The following is a 20,792-nucleotide window of genomic DNA, read 5'->3' on the forward strand; positions in this document are numbered from 1 at the left end:
TTGACTGCATTCTAGCTGGCTCCCCGCCATTCCCTTATCGGTTGGCATTCCAAGGGGCGGGGGAGTTGGCACAAGCCGATACTCATCCTGCATGGCAGTTAACCCTATCTGTTCCTTGCTGCTGTCTTCCGCTGGCAGCAACCCTTCCCTGGGAGGTGGCTCATTCATGACAGCACATTACTGGTGTAAAATGCAACCAGGTTGTTATTTTTCTCAATTTGGATCGAAGCTGGGCTGGAGAAAAACACATCAGAACAGTAATTCAGCAAAAACACCACCACCAGATCGTGTCTAATGTTGTGGGTGAACCACTTCCCAAACTATCAGTTGGAGTGTCATGGTCTGGTTTACAGGTGGTCGAAGTCCTGGCGGAGGACATCGAGACTGGGGGAAAGACAGCGGGGTGGGAGCAGGAACGAGAGTCCAGAAGCCAGGAGTCAAGAAGTCGAGGATCCGAGGATCAGGAAGCAAGGAGTCAAGAAGCCAAGGGTCCGAGGGTCAGGAAGCAAGGAGTCACGAAGCCAAGGGTCCGAGGGTCAGGAAGCAAGGAGTCACGAAGCCAAGGGTCCGAGGGTCAGGAAGCAAGGAGTCACGAAGCCAAGGGTCCGAGGGTCAGGAAGCAAGGAGTCACGAAGCCAAGCACAGCAAGGCAGGAAGTGTGTTGCTGTGGCAAAGAGCCAAAGGGAAATGCTGACCTTATATCCCTTCCCGGCTCTTGCCGCCAGGTGCTGTGAGTTACCAATCGGCCTCACCTGTGCGGCCGCGCCTTGCCTCTTGAGAACAAACTTAGGAAAGCCCCAGTCCTGCGAAGCCCTACTGGCCACAGGGCCTGGCTCCTGCACGCACTCCTGATACGGAGTGCCTTGGGTGCAGAGTAAATGGGAGTGTGTACACAGCCTAAGTGTTGAAAAATGACATGCTTCAAAAGTATTTTGACTTTTAAAAATTGAAGCCAGTGGTTCCCAAAGGGGGCAGGTGCCACCCCCTGCGAGATGGTGGGATTACCTAGGAGGGCACTTAGAGGCATGGGGGCAGCAGCTGGAGGTGTAAATGACTATAACAGTTTGAAAAGCTGGTATTGCCGGATCAAGTTTGTGAGGAAATTAAACTAGTTTTAATTAGGTTTTGCATAAGTGTGCAATTAATTTTTTACTGTGTTGAATTTTATTGTGTGATGTTCCTCAGTGGGTCTTGGAAACCACTATTTAGAATAATATTCTTTTTTTTACAGGGTAGGGGGCACTGGGGAGTAGCTCATGGAACCAAGGGGGCAATGCCCCCCCCCCCAAGTTTGAGAACTTGGTCTAGGCTCTATGAGAGCATTGATTGGAAGCTTTACTTGCAATGGTTGAGGCGAAAATCCTTTCGTAAATGTTTTTTGGTTTTGATTTAGAATGTCACTGTGCACACTAATTCTCCCAATACTGGCAGTTGTATAGATACCTTAGATCATCCTTGCATGGACCTAGAAGTTTGAAGGCTGTCAGAAGAGAAACAGGAAGCCCAGGACCATATGTCTACAAGGCAGTGCAATCTTAAATGTTTCAATAACAAACACTTTTAGCCAGGGCTCCCCCCCCCCCCAGTCCAAACTCACCAGAACTCAGTTCCAGCACCTCTTTCTCTAGAAAAATAGTATTGCTTTTAGCCATTTTACTCTGCTTGGTAGCGCATTTGTATTTTAAAGGAGTAGACGAGATCTGGATAAAGAGACAAGCCTATTGTGAAAGGGGTATACCCAAGACAGGCGAGTCAGCTTGTAGAAGAGAAAGAGATGCCACCATTTTTGATAGGTAGGAAAATGAATTATTATTTTTTTGAAAGGTTCAAAGTGACCTTGTGTATTAGGAGCTGATCTATAAACCCATGAGGGTACTATAGTTGAGTGCTTTATTATCTCAACTTTGAACTGGAACTCTAAAGTGTTTCTTAGGCTGCTTTTATGCATTAACTGCAAGATGTACAGTATACATAAATAATTTGCTTGCTTCCTTTACTCCATTTTCCCGGATATAAAATGTGTTTCTTTTTATAAATCCACATTCGCTGGAATATGAGCGGTATGGTTTGTTTCTTTGCTTTGTGGGGGTTCCAGAGAACATATGGGGCATCTGTATAAATATAGTATATAAATAACTAAATAATTGATAGGGCAGATATTCCTGGTCAAAGGTAGTTCAGTAAGCCTGCAACTTATGTTCACCTTACCTACGTGATCTCAATAAATAAAACACAGGAAAAATCAAAATATTTTCATTTATCTGCACTTTGGACTCAGATAACTAGTAACTGAAGGGGTGTTAGTTGAAGAAAATTATGTTGTACTGGTTTCATAACTCATAGTACCACATGGGTATAGCATAGATCAGAACTGAGCAGAGCCAACACAAGCTATTTTGCTGCTTGAGAAAAAGGTCAAGATGGCACGCTCCCTGTTCCAAATGCAAATGCCAGATCTTACTTGGTGAAAGGACCACATCCTCTCGCTTACTTGAGGGCAACATAATAACTTAAGAGGTGCAAAGGGAATGGTAGAAGGATTCCCATCTCTGACATTAGCCACCTGAGGCAGCTGTCTCACTCTGTTTAATGGTAGGAGCAGCCCTGGAACTAAAGAAGAGCAGGGCCCAAGACAATAGTCAAGAAAGCATGCAGAAACTGTTTCCTTCCCTTTTCTGAAAAGATAACATTGGTGAAAGCAGCCTTTTGTCTATAGAGGACTAGATTGAGATTCCACGCTCCCCTACACAAACTGTATCTTCCTGTAGGAAACTAATCCAACAAGCCGTGCTTCAAAAAATAGACTGACTGTTGACAAGATGATGGTAAAAAGAAAGAAAATATTAATAACTTCTAATCAGTTCTCTTTATTATCAAGGAGAATGCAATTTACAATTTCTGCATAAGCAGGGATTAGATGTTGAGTTTAGTTACTGGTGCCTAGCAACAAGCTAAAGGCATTTCTGTTAGATTTGTTTTCTATAATATTAAGGTAACCCTCTAAACTTAAATCTCTTTAATCATATAGCCTATATTTTGGGATTGTATAAATTAAGAATAGGAGCCTTTCATCTTTGCCTCTAAAGACTTCTTTTTTCCCTCCCAACTTTGATTTCAGTTCAGTAAATGCAAATGCTAACAAACAGCATTACCAAGTTGCAATATATTGTTTGATCAGCAAGTACTGCGTTGAAGTTCATTGTTTCAAAGGTTCCAGGTCATGCTCATAGTTTTGCTAACTATTGTGCCTTAAGCCTACAAGAGAGATTGCATAACAACTGAAATGGTTATGACACATAGTTTAGATACCAATAAATGGCTCTGTACATAGCAGAACTGGGCATGCTCAAGACTATGTGAAAAATTGCGTGGCTTCTACAGTTCAGCTTCTAGTTCACTGTAAACTACATTTTCCTTTTGTCTAAAGTGTTTCCCAACCTTGGGCCTCCAGCTGTTTTTGGACTACAATTCCCATCATCCCTTGCCACTGGTCTTGCTAGTCAGGGATGATGGGAGTTGTAGTTCAAAAACAGCTGGAGGCACAAGGTTGGGAAACACTCTAAACTATGCTGTATTCCTTTTTTCATTAATACAGGAGTCTTCTTTCTCACCAGTGCTTCATCACACCGGAAGTCCTCAAAACAGCTTTCTTTTTACTTCACTTTCACTTTATTTCACTTTCCACTCAAAGCAAAATAATTCTCAAAGACCTAATTATAGTTAGTACAAAACTTAGTAAAACAGCATATTTTTATTGGTTTGGGCTGAAGTCATATCTACAGTACAACTATTTGAACTCAATACGGCTTTCTTCTGAGTAGACTTGTATAGAATTTCACTGTTAATATGTTATTTCAAATGCCCACGTTTAAATTATAAAGTTGTAAATGACATGGGATTTTTTAAAATGATTGATGGCATATGTAGTTGATACTGGATTTCACAGTGTAGTCAAGGCAGGTGTCTGGATTTACATTCATTTATAAGCTCCCAAAAACGAAGAGTTCAAAACTCTACCAACAGGACCTAACTCAGGATGAGGCAAATACATTTTGATCTATGAGACAAAATCAAATAATCCTCTTCCTCGTTTAAATGGGAGAAATAGACAACTTGCTGTCCTTTAATGTCACCCAAAACTGCCAAATATGGGTCAGCTGTGTGTGTCTCTGCCTCATGTAAGTTCTAAAAACTGATATGGATAGCTAATTTTTTTAAAATGGATGTTTCCATTTGGGGGAGGGGTATTAAAATGGGTTCATAATCTTAGATTTATAAATATATAATTATATATATTTGCAACTGCAGGTGTATGTAATACATCCAAGACTAGCTGAGTCCATGCATATATTTTTTTGCAGGGATTTGTAATTTCAGAAACATAGTACTAATACTTTGATAGCTAATATAATGTGTGTGTTTTTCTGTAGGCAAATGTATACAAGAAGGCGAAAGTCTGGTACGAAAGTGCATTAGAAGAAGCAAACAAATTGCTGGCCTGTTCTGCTCAGCAAAGGCTTGAAATGTGCTACCTCTCAAAAAAGGGTACAGTTATCTGCCTTTCTGTCTCTATATATTGACTTCATTGTTTGTTTGTATGCAAAGTGGATTCTTTCCCTAGTACAGTAATTGTAATGTACTAGTAATTGTGGTATACAGTAATATAATGATTTCAAATTATTAAATGAAAACTAAGGCTTTATATGTATAAGTGCTTCATGCGGATTGCTTGTGACCCTCGCTCTTTTATCTGTCTTCTACTTTGAGTGCTCATTCATGACATGCACCCGTTTGATATGTGGGGGTTGATTCTGCACAACATGTGTCTCTTCAAGGAGTGGCTGGATTGCTGCCATGGTCCTCCCTGTAACATCTCAACATCTCATCCATGTTGACCGTGTCATAATCCTGAATGTAGACATCTCCAGAACATATCAGTTGTAGATAGTGAGGCTGGTGCTGCTTACTGGGAGGAGGGGTGAGGCAGCAGTGAGGTCAGCATGGTGCGAAGGCGCTGGCAGAGCCATTCTGGCACTCCTGGCAGTGCACTTCCATGGCACTAACCTCCCCACCACCTCCCCGCTTCCCTTCTACTTTCCAGTAAGCAGCAGCAGCATAGGCAAATGGAGGTCAGGTGAGCAACACAGCCCCCCAAAACCATCCACTGCTGGAAAACACGACCACCAGAGGTGATAAAGGTAAAGGGACCCCTGACCATTAGGTCCAGTCAGGACCGACTCTGGGGTTGCGGCGCTCATCTCGCTTTATTGGCCAAGGGAGCCTGCGTACAGCTTCCGGGTCATGTGGCCAGCATGACTAAGCCGCTTCTGGCGAACCAGAGCAGCGCACGGAAACGCCGTTTACCTTCCCGCCAGAGAGGTACCTATTTATCTACTTGCACTTTGACGTGCTTTCGAACTGCTAGGTTGGCAGGAGCAGGGACCGAGCAACGGGAACTCACCCCGTCGCGGGGATTCGAACCGCTGACCTTCTGATCGGCAAGTCCTAGGCTCTGTGGTTTAACCCACAGTGCCACCAGAGGTGATAGCACTGTGTAAAACAATTCCACAGGCGGGGGCTACATAATTGATCACAAGATGTGGCACATGCACACCATTTGAATGGCAATGCCCTTCAACTTGGGACGGGGGCTCAGCCCCCTGAAATCTTTCATGGGGGGGGGGGGCAAAGGGACCTCAGCCCCCAGGAGTTTGCTGTTATGTCCACAGCAGATTAAACTATTTGTGTGTTTGGTGCATATTTGGAAAACTTGTGCAGGTAGTTACAGCAGTACAGAAAGGTACCATGCAATCCGTTATAATATAATTATATATTTAATAAAATATTTTTTTGTACCAGTACTACATCTTGTTATTACAACTTGATGTATCAGAGAACAGATTGGAATAACTATGAAAAGTAATTTTGTTTGCCAGTAAACTATTTTTACTCAGTTATTGCTTTTGCTCATTTACCAATGTTTTTTTTTTTAATAGATGCAGTAAAGAATAAAGAAGCCGAAACCAAATCTAACATGATCACTTGCAGAAAAAATGTAAGATTTAATATGTATTCTTACATTCTTAATGGATTGGTGGACCTACTCGTTTGCAAACCAAAGTTACACTTTCAGCTTCAATTTCTTGTTGTTGCTGCTGCTGCTGTTTTGGTGCTGTTATCATTATCTCAGTGGCATTTCCTTGATAGTGGAATTCACTTCCTAGGGAAGTGCAGTTGCCTCCCACACTATTAATTTTTAGAAATCAGCTGAAGGCATGCGAGTTTTCCCAGGCTTTGGGGAGGTAAATCTTCCTTAAATCTAGCAGTATTATTGTGCTGTTGTCCTTTAATGTTGTTTTTAGTTTTGTAGCTTTTAGACGTTTAAATTATTCTGTGTAAATGGTTGTTTTTATTATGCTGTGCACCGTCCTGGAATCCTCCAGGCGAAGGTTAGTGTATAAACACAATAAATAATAATAATAATAACCTGTCTGACACAGTTGTTTCATTTTCACCGATCTCATACCTGGATTTTTTATTTTTATTTTTTTTGCAACCTTGTTTGAGATACAGTATTCTCCTTAGCTTATTTAAAATCTGCTTGAATTTGAGGTTGGTGCCATTAGTTCATACATTTTCCTATTTTCTCTGTGTATTATGCTTAATCAAAATTTTAAGTGAACAATTTTGGGGAAGGGGATGAGTGTGTAAAGAGATAAATATAGAGAGAATTTAAATATAGAATCTCACTTAGGAATGAAACAACAGAACACCTCTGTCACCTTACCATGGTAACACTTTTTGACATTATACAAATTGGTAACCAGCATACATTTTGGACAGGTGTCGACTGAAATATGTGATGGGAGTGAAGTGGACTGGAGCGGGGTGGGGAGCAGTGATTTTATGAGTTTGTGAATTCTAATAAAATATTGGACACAACTGTTTTTGACGTAGAGGAGAATCAGCTTCGCTTTTTCAGAAAGAGTAAAGAGCTGAACTGGGATGCGGGTGGCGCTGTGGGTAAAAGCCTCAGCGCCTAGGGCTTGCTGATCGAAAGGTCGGCAGTTCGAATCCCCACGGCGGGGTGCGCTCCCGTTGCTCGGTCCCAGCGCCTGCCAACCTAGCAGTTCAAAAGCACCCCCGGGTGCAAGTAGATAAATAGGGACCGCTTACTGGCGGGAAGGTAAACGGCGTTTCCGTGTGCTGCGCTGGCCCGCCAGATGCAGCTTTGTCACGCTGGCCACGTGACCCGGAAGTGTCTCCGGACAGCACTGGCCCCCGGCCTCTTAAGTGAGATGGGCGCACAACCCTAGAGTCTGTCAAGACTGGCCCGTACGGGCAGGGGTACCTTTACCTTAAAGAGCTGAACTAAACCTTCAACAAAGGTATTGTCAAACACCACCATGCGTTGGTGAATTTTCCCCAGCCAGCTGTTTCAACTAGTAAAACTCCCTATGTGAGTTGCGCTACCCAAACGGAAAGATTCTCAGTCCCCAGTCGTTGTCTGTGATGGCTCCTGGTGAAGATGGGGAAAATGACCAGGTTGGCCGTGGCTCACATTTTGAATCCTATTGAAACAACACGACTAGGGTGTACGAGGGAAGTTTAGCACAAGCATCCCAGCAGCAAACATAACATCATGTTAAATAAAAATATTTAATATGGAAAGCTTCAAAGTATGGTTTTTTTTGTTATGTTTCTTAGACAAGAACCTGGACAAAAACTTGTGGAAGGGAAAGTAGCTCCACAATTGGAAGAAAGAAAAGGTAAGCATTGGGTTAGTTTGACTTTATTTGGTTACTTTTTTAAACCATCCCTTCGGCAGCCTATTAACACTACGATTACTGGGCCAAGTTGTGTTGTTATAAGATGGTGGTTCCCAGTGTGATTTTTCTAGAAAAAGAGGAGTTGGAACTCACCATGAACTCCTCCTTCTCTTATATTGGCAATGGTGCCTACCTGAGAGGTACCATTCTCCGGCTGAGAAAAATGCCCTGGTGGCTCCCATGATGCTGAGGGAAACGATTTTTGCACTTGTTGGCACTTGGCATTCATTCTGATTTGCTTGCACAAAGCTTATGTGGTGGTTAGACCGTGTTCAGTCTCTACTGAGCATCCCTTCTGATTTGTTTGCAAGGCGGATATATGAATTTGATCATACATCATGATTTGCTGGTGGGGTGCTTATACGTCTTCCTGTTATGTTCATCGCATTTCCCCTTCATATTCAAGACCACAAAAGTCCAGTATTTTAAAAGTGGATTTGTTGTGCTAGGGTAACAAAATACTTCCCTATTCTTTCCGGGGGGGGGGGGGTGTTTTCAGTAGAGAGAAAACTTTTTAAAAGCAGGAAACTTCAAAACAGATGAAGGAGCAAAAGAGTGTTTCTTCAACCTCACTTCTGAGGTTCTGAGTGGGCAGTTAAATTTCCTTCAGATTCCCACTCTCACCCCATTTAGGATCAAGCCCTATAATATTTAATATTCATGCTTATAGATTAAACATTCAACTTGTCTCTTACAAGCTTTTATTTTTGTTTAGTTAGAGCAGACGGTCACTTTCACACATAATTTGGACTATTTATCTATCTGATTAGTGGATACAAAATGACTAAAAACAGTGACTAAAATTTAGCCTGCAATTATTGTTTGAAGATTTAGCTCAATACAGCTATAGATAAAAATTGCCCCTTCTAACATTTCCTCTTATCAAGGGGACACCAAAGGGACATAATCCTATTAATAAATGATCAAGTGGTTTGTGATAAATTATGCCTACAAGTAGTAACCGAAAAGGTTTTAAAGATGAGGTGCTTTTCACAAATACCTAGCAATATTCTTCTTGTATAAAGGCAGGATTTGGAAGAGAATGCTTTCTGCATATAGAAGTATATGTTTCAAATATTATCTGATTCTTCTTGATTAGATATTCACAACAAATACATCAACTTCCTCTCTCTGTGTGTGTTTTTTAGGAAAATAACATTAAGAAGTTCATTTGAAATAGCGGGCTCAGAAGATGTATTGTCAGATGAAAATCTAGGTTTGTATAAATGTGTAACAATATATTAAATCAGGACAGCCATATTTTCAAAGAATTTATTCATATCTAAGTAGGATACAGGACATGCACCTTTCACTGTGAAAACTTGTGCTTGTTTCTGAAATATAATATTATGTCAGCCATATATGTGTGGTTATACGGAAAGAAACTGGGAAGTGTACATAGACAGTAACATTTTCACATTGTTTGCAAATAAAAATGGTTAAGCAAGGGTGCAATCCTGTGTGCCACGGAACTAAGTTACACTTTTTTCTGTGTAGATACTGTATGTATAGGGACACGGGTGGCGCTGTGGGTTAAACCACAGAGCCTAGGACTTGCCGATCAGAAGGTCGGCGGTTTGAATCACCCCGTGACGGGGTGAGCTCCCATTGCTCGGTCCCTGCTCTTGCCAACCTAGGAGTTCGAAAACACGTCAAAGTGCAAGTAGATAAATAGGTACCGCTCCGGCGGGAAGGTAAATGGCGTTTCCATGCGCTGCTCTGGTTCGCCAGAAGCGGCTTAGTCATGCTGGCCACATGACCCGGAAGCTGTACACTAGCTCCCTCAGCCAATAAAGCGAAATGAGCGCCGCAACCCCAGAGTCGGCCACGACTGGACCTAATCGTCAGGGGTCCCTTTACCTTTACCTTTACTGTATGTATAGAACTGGGCTGTAGAAGTGTAATTGTTTTTTTAAATTGGCATTTTCTAACTTTGAGACATACAGTATATTTAATTGGCTGTTGATCAATGTGATGTTCAATGGGGAATGGTAAATGCTGCCAGTTAAGGGAATTTAGCTTCAGTCCTTCTCCCTCTCTTCCTGGCCTCTGCTGCCCGTCTCATTTGTCTGATTTCTGTGTCCCTTGGTGTCCCTTCCTTCTTAACAGCATATAATTATACGGGGGGGGGGGGGATATTGTTCCTGTTTCCATTTTCCATTGTTTGCTGTCCTTTCTCTTTCACAGGTCCTTTAATCAGATCTTTGCTTCAAAATCCATCACATACTCTTTCCATCCTTTGTTGGCTACCTTGCCCACCTCCATAGCCCTCATTTCCAATGTCCCCTTGCCTTTCATCATCCTATTCTTTGGCACTCGCCAATACAGAAACGTCACCTCTGCCTCTATATTCTACCTACAGTGTACAACCTCTCTCGACTCTTAGAGCTGTGTGTGTTTTGTTCCCCTCACCCCACCCCTGCTATCCTCTCAGACAGACTTTTCACTTCCTTTCACAGAAGCTGCATTCTTTCTTTGTCATAATTCAAAGGTTGTGTAAACAAATACAGTGGTACCTCGGGTTAAGTACTTAATTCGTTCCGGAGGTCCATTCTTAACCTGAAACTGTTCTTAACCTGAAGCACCACTTTAGCTAATCCGGTCTCCTGCTGCTGCCCCGCCGCCGGAGCCCAATTTCTGTTCTTATCCTGAAGCAAAGTTCTTAACCTGAAGCACTATTTCTGGGTTAGCGGAGTGTGTAACCTGAAGCGTATGTAACCTGAAACGTATGTAACCCGAGGTACCACTGTATCAACATAATACACAGCTAGGTCACCCTTTTAGTCAATTCAGATTGAAACTGGTTTGGGGGGAAATGCATCAAAATGCAGTTTTTCGTAAGAAATGGCAGGATAGATATGGATTGTGGCTAACGTCATGTGTGAGAGGGCGCTGGATGCAGAGTTAACTAGCTTAAGTCCACAGCCGAAGAGTAAGTATTTTGCACACAGAAATTAAAATGTACTTGAATATTCCATGGAATCACAGCAGCTCAGCCAATGGCTGGGGAAAGACTCACAGTTTAAAGAGTATTTCCATCTCGATACACCTGAACTGTTTTGCAGTTGCAGCTTGATTTAAAATGATATGATTGCTAAATCAAACTTATAAAAGATGAGTGACTACAACTCCCATCATTCCTGGCTAACAGGACCAGTGGTCAGGGATGATCATCTGGAGGGCCAAGTTTGCCTATGCTTGCCTTAGTGGATCAGATAAGTGATTGACCTGAATCAGGGACCAGGGCCTTATAGGGGACCTCTCAAATAATACAAAACAGTTAAAGTAAATGTGTCGGGCTAAAAGGGCTTTGCAGTCAGATTTGATTATAAAGCTGGCTTTCTACAAAGTTCAGAGAATGCTTTCTAATATTGTACTTCAAATTAGGAGGTGTGACATACCAATATCTAAGCATCCGTGGTTGTAGCTAAGGTGGGGCAGAGTGACAGCTGCCCTCCCCTAAACCAAGTAAATCAATAAAAATACTTAACTAACTGAGTTTCTGCCCCCCTAACATAAATCCTAGCTACTCCCATGTAAGCATTAATTGCTAAATTTCATTTATTATCTTTGGTCCCTGTTGAACTGGCACATCTTTGGTTGGGTCAAGGAACAATGTTATTGAAAGGGAGCGGGGAAAGGAATAGCTGCTGTTGTATCACCCAAGACTTTTATTATAAAGCTGTGTTCAATTGGGAAAAGGTAAGAGCAGTACACTTGGCAAGGTGAGGTTGTTTGCCAGCCTGTAGACTGCTTATACAGGATTTCCCCCAATCCCAAAGTTTAACCATGATCATGTTTATATTTCACTCCATTGTCAGCTCAATGCAAATTCTCTAATACGCCCTCTGAGTTGCTGCAAATCCAAGCCATTTCAGTGCTGACAAGTTCAATTTTAACCTTATTGTGCAGTTGCTGCCTAATGTATCTAAGGAATATGAGATCCATACTGCAAGGCAGGCCCTTCGTAATAAGCTCCCAGGCTATTACATCTGTTACCAGCTATGGAAACATACAGATCACAGCATGTATTGCTAGACATTATTTTAAAAATACAACCCATCTCTTTTAAAGTAAAACATGCACAGTTGCATATCTTCTGCCTATTCTTCTCTGCTCGGTATCAAAGACCAGATATTAGCTGTTCTCCTGATGGCAGAATTTTTAACAAAGATGCAGGTGACAGAGATAAAAGAAAAGAGGGAGGAGAAATCACGTGTACAAGGTGAAAGATAGTCAACAGCAGCATTGCTGTGATTGCGTGCAGGTAATAGCAAACTGAACATGATTCAGCAATGTTGTATTTGTGGCACACAAATATAGTGCTATCGGGTTATAGTATGAGCAGCCTGATAGCAAAAAAAAATTGGAGAAAGAGAGAAAGTGAAAGAGAAGCTGTCTATTCAGAACAGGTTTAAAATACTGATTTAATAATGCTATGTTCACTTTTTAGCTGCCAGAATTTAGGTAGTATATTGACAATTGACAAATGGTTGAGAGGTGGAATTGTGACATATAGATAAAACACACAGGTAACATAAACTATAGATACGTTAAACTCTTAGGAAAGCATCATAACTTTAATAAATGATTAACAATCAAACAAGCTGCCCAGGAATGAAGCTGAATTTCTTTTCTCAGATCCTTTCAGAAAATCCTGTATCTGGAATCTGTCAGGGAAATTTTAGGCAGGAATACTATTTCTCAAGCAAAGGATATACCTCATGTTTTATAAGTGAGTTTCCTTCCAGTTCTACGTGCATAAAACATTGGGAAACATGTTGCAAACTATTATAATCATGAACATTCTGAGATATATGCAACATTTTGAAAGTTGTCAATTTGTACATTCTGGATAGTGTAAAGGTACCTTTCAGTCTTGATTTCATTCTACCATGTGAGTCTAAATTGGCTTAGGTGCAAGTTCATATATTATTGCAAACCAGCTGGATTTCCTAGTGGATTCACATAGCCATTTTACACAGTGATAACGATGATCATGTAATGGCTTGATAGTCTAAAACAGCCATGTATTGACTTCTAAATACCTTTTAAATATGTATAAAGTGTAAACAATAGTGACTGAGGGGAGTAAAGCTTTGTAGGGCATGATGATTGAAATAACCCACGTATGCAAGGCATTCTATTACCGTGAGAAATTACATTATATTGATTGTTTAGGATATTCTACATTCAAGAGAACTTTAAATTCTGCTAGCTAGCATGAGAGTTTTGATTTTCCCCGTCTTCCCAAAATAAAAGTGTGTTGTTAGGTTCTTTTAATGGTGTACAAAATGTTTGCTTGGTATGCTGACAGCCATACTTGCAATAACTACAAGAGGCTCCTGTAAATTAAATGCTTCCTGCTGCCCCAGTTCTTCTAAATCACAGCAGTAGGGGTATTAGCTAACATTAAAGCAGACAGAAGTAGTATCTGCTGACTACATTTATTAAAGTTCTGTTTACAGCCTTAACTCCTCTCTACTTTCCGATCAGTTCAAGGCAGGGCTTTTTAAAAGGAAAATTTAGAACCGCCCAGAGGTATGTGATTATAATTTGCAGGCAAAGCATGTGTCACTACAACCCACCCGTGTATTTTCCTTGTGTGCACACACATGCTTTCCTCCGTAATAATTGGGAGAAAATTATCCAAACTTGGATTTTGACAGCTCTAATGCAGAAGGATTGCTTTCATATCAGGAATACTCTATGGAGAGAAGGATTGGATTATATGGACACTGCCTTTGGCAGGGAGAGGAAAAATTGGTATGCCTGATCAGCGTCTGGAGTCCTAGGGGAGACTGGACTACTTAATTTACTTTTCATATTGTTGACACTTTTTGCATCACTTAACATAAAATAGCGTCTACACGACTTGAATTTTTGAACTGCCCATTTCCCTCCCTCTAACTTCCCATTCTGAGTTTGGCTGCCCCTTAAAAAAATTCCTGGTTCTGATATTATGACTAGTAATAAAGGGCACCATCCAACTTCATTAAAAGGCATGCAGATTATGCTGTTGATTTCAGTGGGTTTTGGAAAATATGGCGTAGCAAAAAGCTTAAAGAATTCTGGCAACTATAAATGACATAATTGTGGTTTTCTGTCCTTTGCCTGTATTATACAGGAGGAGTCTAGATGGGAAAGCTATTAGGCAGTGGATATTGAGAGAAAGGGATGCGGGTGGCGCTGTGGGTTAAACCACAGAGCCTAGGATTTGCCGATCAGAAGGTCGGCGGTTCGAATCCCCACGACGGGGTCAGCTCCCGTTGCTCGGTCCCTGTTCCTGCCCACCTAGCAGTTCGAAAGCACGTCAAAGTGCAAGTAGATAAATAGGTACCGCTCCGGCGGAAAGGTAAACGGTGTTTAGGTGCAGTGCTCTGGTTCGCCAGAAGCGGCTTAGTCATGCTGGCCACATGACCTGGAACATGTACGCTGGCTCCCTTGGCCTATAGAGCGAGAAGAGCGCCGCAACCCCAGAGTTGGTCACGACTGGACATAATGGGCAGCGGTCCCTTTGCCTTTTTATTGAGAGAAATGTAGTATGGGGACAAGGGTCCCCCCCCCCAAGCCTGGATTTTAGAATTGACAGATGGGTTTCAAAGAAGACAATAATTCATTTTTATAGTGAAAAGAATTGTGAAGCACTTCTTCAGTGTGATATCAAAGTAGCATTGAGCTTGTGTGAATCTCCAGAAACAGAATTTTACATCTCCATTGAAAAGAACACATAACCTACAATTCTTAATTGCTAGGTAAATGGAAGCCATACCTTGACACACTTGTAACTAGTGTGACTAATAATGCATAGAGGTTAACACAATAAGTACCAGCTGAATAAGCCATAAAAAATACCTTTTCAGTGTAAAGCCTGCTATCAGTAGCTTCTGAGTGTCATGCACTAAATTGACTAGATATCTAACACATCTAAAGCTTTCCTAAGGTAACTTTAAAGGATGACACCAGTGAAAATTGGATTAGATTGTATCTAACCCTAACTGTAAGGTTTTATTTGATGCTTAATTAACTCTGGCTTCTAAGAACACAACTGAGACTTTATATTTCGACCAGTAAAGTTACAAAGAATAATTTTCTGTCCTCATATTGATTTATTTGGCTTGTTTGCTTTTACTTCAAATATAGTTGTCTTCTGAAAATTTCAAAAGCTAATTGTATCATAATGAGAATATTGTTTACCCCAAACACACTGAACATGGTTATCGTTCACCTCACTTGAAACCAAAGTTTGGATAGTAAAGAGATTCAAACTGTACACAAGAAAGATGGATTGGTGAGAGGGCAAGAAGTGAGTGTAGCTGTGATACAACCTTCTTTCTATCTTTTTTAAAGAAATGATGGTGGTGGTGATTATGACAAATTAGACAATATTTTATCAGGAAAATAGATATACAAAGGCAGAATCAAACAAGACAAGATTAACACTTATAATAAATAAAACACAGGGTTTGTATTCAGACGAACAGCACAATCCTGTGTATGGGCATGATCCAGCACAGCACAAGGAGTATCCACTAGCACTTCTCTGTCCTCTCCACCCCATTCCAGCCCCCTGCCTAACTCCAAAAACTGTTCTGGTATTTTTGAGAACCCTCAGAACAGATTTATCTTTCTGGGGGAATGGAGGATGGAGGGAGAAACTGGAAGTGCCATTGCACTAACAGAGGCTACAGGTGAATGTACGTAATTGGATCTCATGACTAAGGCAGAGGGCCTTGTCGATAGTGGCGCCCACCCTGTGGAACACCCTCCCATCAGATGTCAAGGAAATAAACAACTATCTGACTTTTAGAAGACATCTGCAGGCATCCCAGTTTAGGGAAGATATTAGCATTTGATGTTTTATCATCAGCCCAGAGTGGCTGGGGAAACCAAGCCAGATGGGTGGGGTATAAATAAATTATTATTATTATTACATTAATTTATTACATAATTTATTACATAAAATTATTACATTAATTTTAGTGGGTCTACTCTGAGTAAAGGTTAGTTGGATGGAACCCAATAGTTTTGGAAATGATTTCAGGGTTTTTTGTGTGGGGGGGGGACTTTCCCCCCATAATCTTTATCTGTAACTTAAATGCAATTAATTAATTTTACAGAAAAATTACATTCATAATTTATTTTTATTCATGCTTGGGATGTTATCTGTCCTCCAATACTTTGTGTACATTATTCTACCCATTTTAATCATGTATGCAATCATTTCACACTGTGTCAACAAAAGATTTTGTCTTTTTTGCCCAAGTTAGTGCAATTTATATTTGGATTAACTCTACCACAAATCAGATCATTCTGTTTGTTGCTATTTTAATATCAGACCAAAATTACATGCTGTGTGTCTGCCAAATATGATAAGAAGTTACTATTTTTGTTTACATTTCCAAATAAATAGGACTGTAATTACTGGTAATTTCTATCTGCAATTTATTTTAACTGAAACAGTTGGAATAATGTTCATTAACTCTATTTTGGCACCAATGCACTCATTTAATCTATTTGCTTCAGTTGGTTGAGTTGTAGGATCTGTCTTTCACATGGCTATCCTAACCATGTCTAGTCAAAAGTTAGCCCTGTTGAATTATGTGGGTCTTACTTCCTAGGTATGTGAGGTTAGAATTGCATCCTTAAATTGTTAAGTGATGAGTACAAATGGAGTTTCCACCAGAAGCCAGTCAGGTTGACCCCAGTGAGAGCACTTGACTTCATTTTGTTGCACAGGAGTACAGTGCTATCTTGGTTCTTAAACTTAATCCATTCCGGAAGTCCGTTCCAAAACCAAAGCGTTCCAAAACCAAAGCATGCTTTCCCATAGAAAGTAATGGAAAATGGATTAATCCATTCCAGACTTTTAAAAACAATCCCTAAAAGAGCAATTTAGCATGAATTTTACTATCTAACGAGACCATTGATCCATAAAATGAAAGCAATAATCAATGTACTGCATAGCTGTGAACGTTTCCCTTTTTTAAAGGGAAATTTCCTTATTCCGAATAGGATTCCTCGCAAGAAAAGGCAAAAGTTGACAGCTATGATGTACTGTACTATAAAATAAATAAGACAGCATTGTAGATGATAAAAATTAAAATTGATTCTTTTTACTACCTGCACTGATGATAGTCATTATTTGAAGGGGGGGTTATCCATTTCCGCAGTCGCACAATCAATCCACCAGTAGCTGAACTGGGTTCCACACAGCCACAAAAACAAGTTAACCAAAAAAGCCTCAAAAACAAAAATGAAAAATAAATAGCAAAAACAAAAGCACCAAACTCAATCCGTTCCGGAAGTCCATTTGACTTCCGAAATATTTGAAAACCAAGGTGCAGCTTCTTATTGGTGCAGGTGCCCTGGAAACAATAGCTGACAGCTGCATCGGACGTTCGGCTTCCAAAAAGCGTTCCAAAACCGGAACACTTCCAGGTTTTCGGCGTTTGAGAACCAAAGCGTTTGAGAACCAAGGTACCACTGTAATGTCATATAAAACACTTTTCTTTTTGTATCTAGAATTAGGATGCTTGCCCATTCCACTTAACACTTGTAGTCCAAGCAGTTGACTGAGCAATAAATAGCATTGCATAAATGTACAATGTATATGTTAGCTAAATTATTAATATTGCTGTTTTTATTAGGTGTTTCTGAGACAGAAATGATACTAAAAGAATTGGACCACATTCTCAAGCATGTTGCAGCCCCCTCCTACTCATCTTTGGCATCATTTGTGGATGGAGAGAACAATAATGGGAGAGAAGAGGTATAAATTATTCATAGTTTCTCTACTAATTACTAATGACTGGAAAAACCACTTTAGTAGAATCCTTATTTTTGGCTAAAAACACAACCTGAAATATTTGCTTATCTTTTAATGTACTTACAAAAAGCATCCACACCAGGCGCTAAAGGGTTATATTTTAGGGAATTATAAGACTGTTTGAAAATGAAATAGTTAAAAGTGTACGCCCTGCAATAAGTAGAAGTACATGCATCTAACAAGACCATTTTTGAAATATTTATCACTGGGATCCCAGACCAGGGAAGCTGCAATCACTGATAACCTTGTTTTTATTTGCATTGCATATATCTGCATACAAACAGGCAAAACAGCTACTACTATAATACTCTGCCAAGCCAAGTTCCATATTTTTTAAAGGGGTAGAGGAACTTATGGCACTCTGAGAATTTTTAGTTCTTTGTTTTTAAGGAAGGAGGAAGGAAGGGTAAAATATAAAATATATTATCATTATCATTATTGTTGTTATTGTTATTATTGCTGCAATATAATTCCTGAACATTTTCCAGGCATGCTAGAGAACAAACCTGCAACATTACAATTATTTAGATATTTATGTAGCATTTTAGCAACTTCAGCCTAGTGCACGCATTCAAAAGCTACTCCATGCAAAGTGTTCTGACTGTTTCCAAGAACGCACAGAAAATGTAAATTATGTTGTAGGTCATAGAAGGACTTGTACCAGCAGTGGACCTTGGTATTATGCTATCCTGTGCAAGGCCAACATTTGACGCCCTCCTCCCAGTCCTGGTGGCACTGGCTTAAGCCCAACTTTGGGAATGAGACACAAGGCTCTGGCAGAGTCCTAGAGCCCTCCTACCTCCATCCCAAAGCCCAGTAAGTGCTTGCCCAGCTTTTGGAAGGAGGCAAGACAATTCTAGGACCCTATCAGAGCCTCACACCTCCTTCCTGAAGCTGGACAAGTGCTTGCACCAGGCTTTGAGAAAGTGCCCTCCTCGACTATGCCCTATATCTGCCTCTGTATGTATCAAGCATGATACAATGCCATTGAATTTTGTTCTGAAATTTGCATGACTTTCTTATCCAGAACCAGGAAAGTACAGTGGTACCTCGGGTTAAGTACTTAATTCGTTCCGGAGGTCCGTTCTTAACCTGAAACTGTTCTTAACCACTTTAGCTAATGGGGCCTCATGCTGCCGCTGCGCCGCCGGAGCACGATTTCTGTTCTCATCCTGATGCAAAGTTCTTAACCTGAAGCACTATTTCTGGGTTAGCGGAGTCTGTAACCTGAAGCATATGTAACCTGAAGCGTATGTAACCCGAGGTACCACTGTAGCAACCTTTTAGTATGAGTTTGCAGTTAATTTTTTTACTAATTGTTTCTTGGTTACATTTGTGTACCACTTTCCAGCAAAGCTCACAGTTATCTTTCTTGCCATTAATCCATCCAATATGCTGAATCAGAAAATGAAATGAGGGGAGGGATTATAACCGTTTTTCCCTGTTGATCTTCAATAACCCACATAAGGTTATCCAACAGTGTGAATGTATAACAATCCATCAATCAGTATTTGCAGCCTGTTCACATAACAGTTTTGTGAAAGGTTTAAAAAATAGCATTCCACTTTTCTAAAAAGAGAGAGAGAGAGAGATTTAATGTTGTCTGTTTGCATATGGTGTGTACACATGAACTCACGTTTTTAGGTACATAGGAAGCTGGTGTATATCATTAGACCATTTCTCAATCCAGCTCAGTGTGGCTGCCGCTGATTGACAGGAGTCTGCCCAACCCAGGACTGGAAGTTGAACCTGGGATCTTTTGAATGCAAACAATGTGCTCTGAGCTGTGGCCCTCACCCAATTTTCTTCCATACATTTTACAGTATGGAGATTTGAAGGTTAATTTACCTTAAAACATAAATTAGGAACCAATGACCTTGATCCAGCACTAGTTGATTACAACTATTTTAATGCAAGAAGAGCTTCTGGATAAGAAGAGTCGTAATTCCCATCTGCATTAGAAGAAGAAATAATAATAATAATAATAATAATAATAATAATAATAATAATAATAATAATGCAGTACTAGCTGATACTAGATAAACAAATGCATTCAGATTGGTGATCCATGTGTATGTCTGCTTCTGCTGGTAGCTCTCCATTCCTGTATCAGGTGAAGATTATCTGTTGCAAAATTGTATTTAATTTTAGAATACGAATATTTCCCCCCTTTTAGGTAGCTAACTTCTGCCTGGAGTATACTGAAAAAAGGCCAATGGAAATCAACGCCCAAGAGGACTGTATTATAATTGATGGAAAAGCTTTCAAGGCTGGAGAGTGCATTGAGAGTATAACAGACAGGTTTAAGGAAATAGAGTCTTTAATGGCTGAATTCCAAGACAGCTTGTAGCGCTGATAAGAGAGAACCTATTATACTATTTACAGCTTTAGAGTGCATTCTTTTTCACATATAGAGGGAGATCCTTAACAGCAGTTCAACAATATAGTTACTGTGAAGTTTAACAAAAAAATTTTGGCCTGCTCATTGATAAAATTGATATCAAACTTAGTCCGTGTTCAGATTAAAAACTGGAATCCAATAGCACAGTCATGCACGTTTAGATGTCTTCCCCTGACAATTATTTTCTCTCTCTGGCTTTAAGCAAATTGTAGATTTCTATAAATCAGAATGAAATAAAGAGCTATTTTACTTGAATGTAGAGAGATTCTAAGCATTGTATTTCTCAGGCTTTCAAAAAAAATAAGAGTTGTTTGCAACTCTTCAGGAAGTCATATAAAAATATCTTATAGGAATTTTTAGCTGGAAATTTCAGTTTTACATCCTCAGCCATATGGCTTTTCTAGTATGAACCACTGATGCCTCCTTTATTCCATATATATAATTACAATTGGGTTGTTCTCAGTGGGATTCATCTGTAGACAACACAGAGGCTGAATATTTTGTTTAAAGATGTGTCCTTTCATAAATGGTAGTCATGCTTTCCATTTTGGATAGATGCTAAAAGTTGCGTAGGAATAATTGTGACAAATTCATACTGTTGTCTGTAGTATTATAAGTAGGAACCATAGGTCAATTCACAGTATCTTTTTTATGTGTCGATCTGCAACTCCATGTATCACTTGACTCAGCTAAAAAGATTCAGAAATAGGTTAAGCCAAGATGAAGGGAATTG

General features: G+C 40.2%; 1 protein-coding gene across 2 annotated transcripts in view; it reads left to right on the top strand.

Moving 5' to 3' along the window:
• ZCWPW2 (zinc finger CW-type and PWWP domain containing 2) overlaps positions 1-20,314 on the top strand; it is a 41,347-nt gene extending 21,033 nt beyond the window's left edge. For both annotated transcript variants that reach the window (XM_028751374.2, XM_028751371.2), the window contains 6 exons: positions 4,431-4,545; positions 5,997-6,055; positions 7,708-7,769; positions 8,978-9,045; positions 17,480-17,601; positions 19,835-20,314. In XM_028751374.2, coding sequence (XP_028607207.2) covers positions 4,431-4,545; positions 5,997-6,055; positions 7,708-7,769; positions 8,978-9,045; positions 17,480-17,601; positions 19,835-20,008 — 600 coding nt within the window. In that variant the 3' untranslated portion in view covers positions 20,009-20,314. The remainder of the gene's footprint in view (positions 1-4,430; positions 4,546-5,996; positions 6,056-7,707; positions 7,770-8,977; positions 9,046-17,479; positions 17,602-19,834) is intronic.
• The last annotated feature ends 478 nt before the right edge of the window (positions 20,315-20,792 follow it).

Source organism: Podarcis muralis, chromosome 12 (genome assembly GCF_964188315.1).
Source record: "Podarcis muralis chromosome 12, rPodMur119.hap1.1, whole genome shotgun sequence".
In the NCBI taxonomy this organism is placed as follows: domain Eukaryota; kingdom Metazoa; phylum Chordata; class Lepidosauria; order Squamata; family Lacertidae; genus Podarcis; species Podarcis muralis.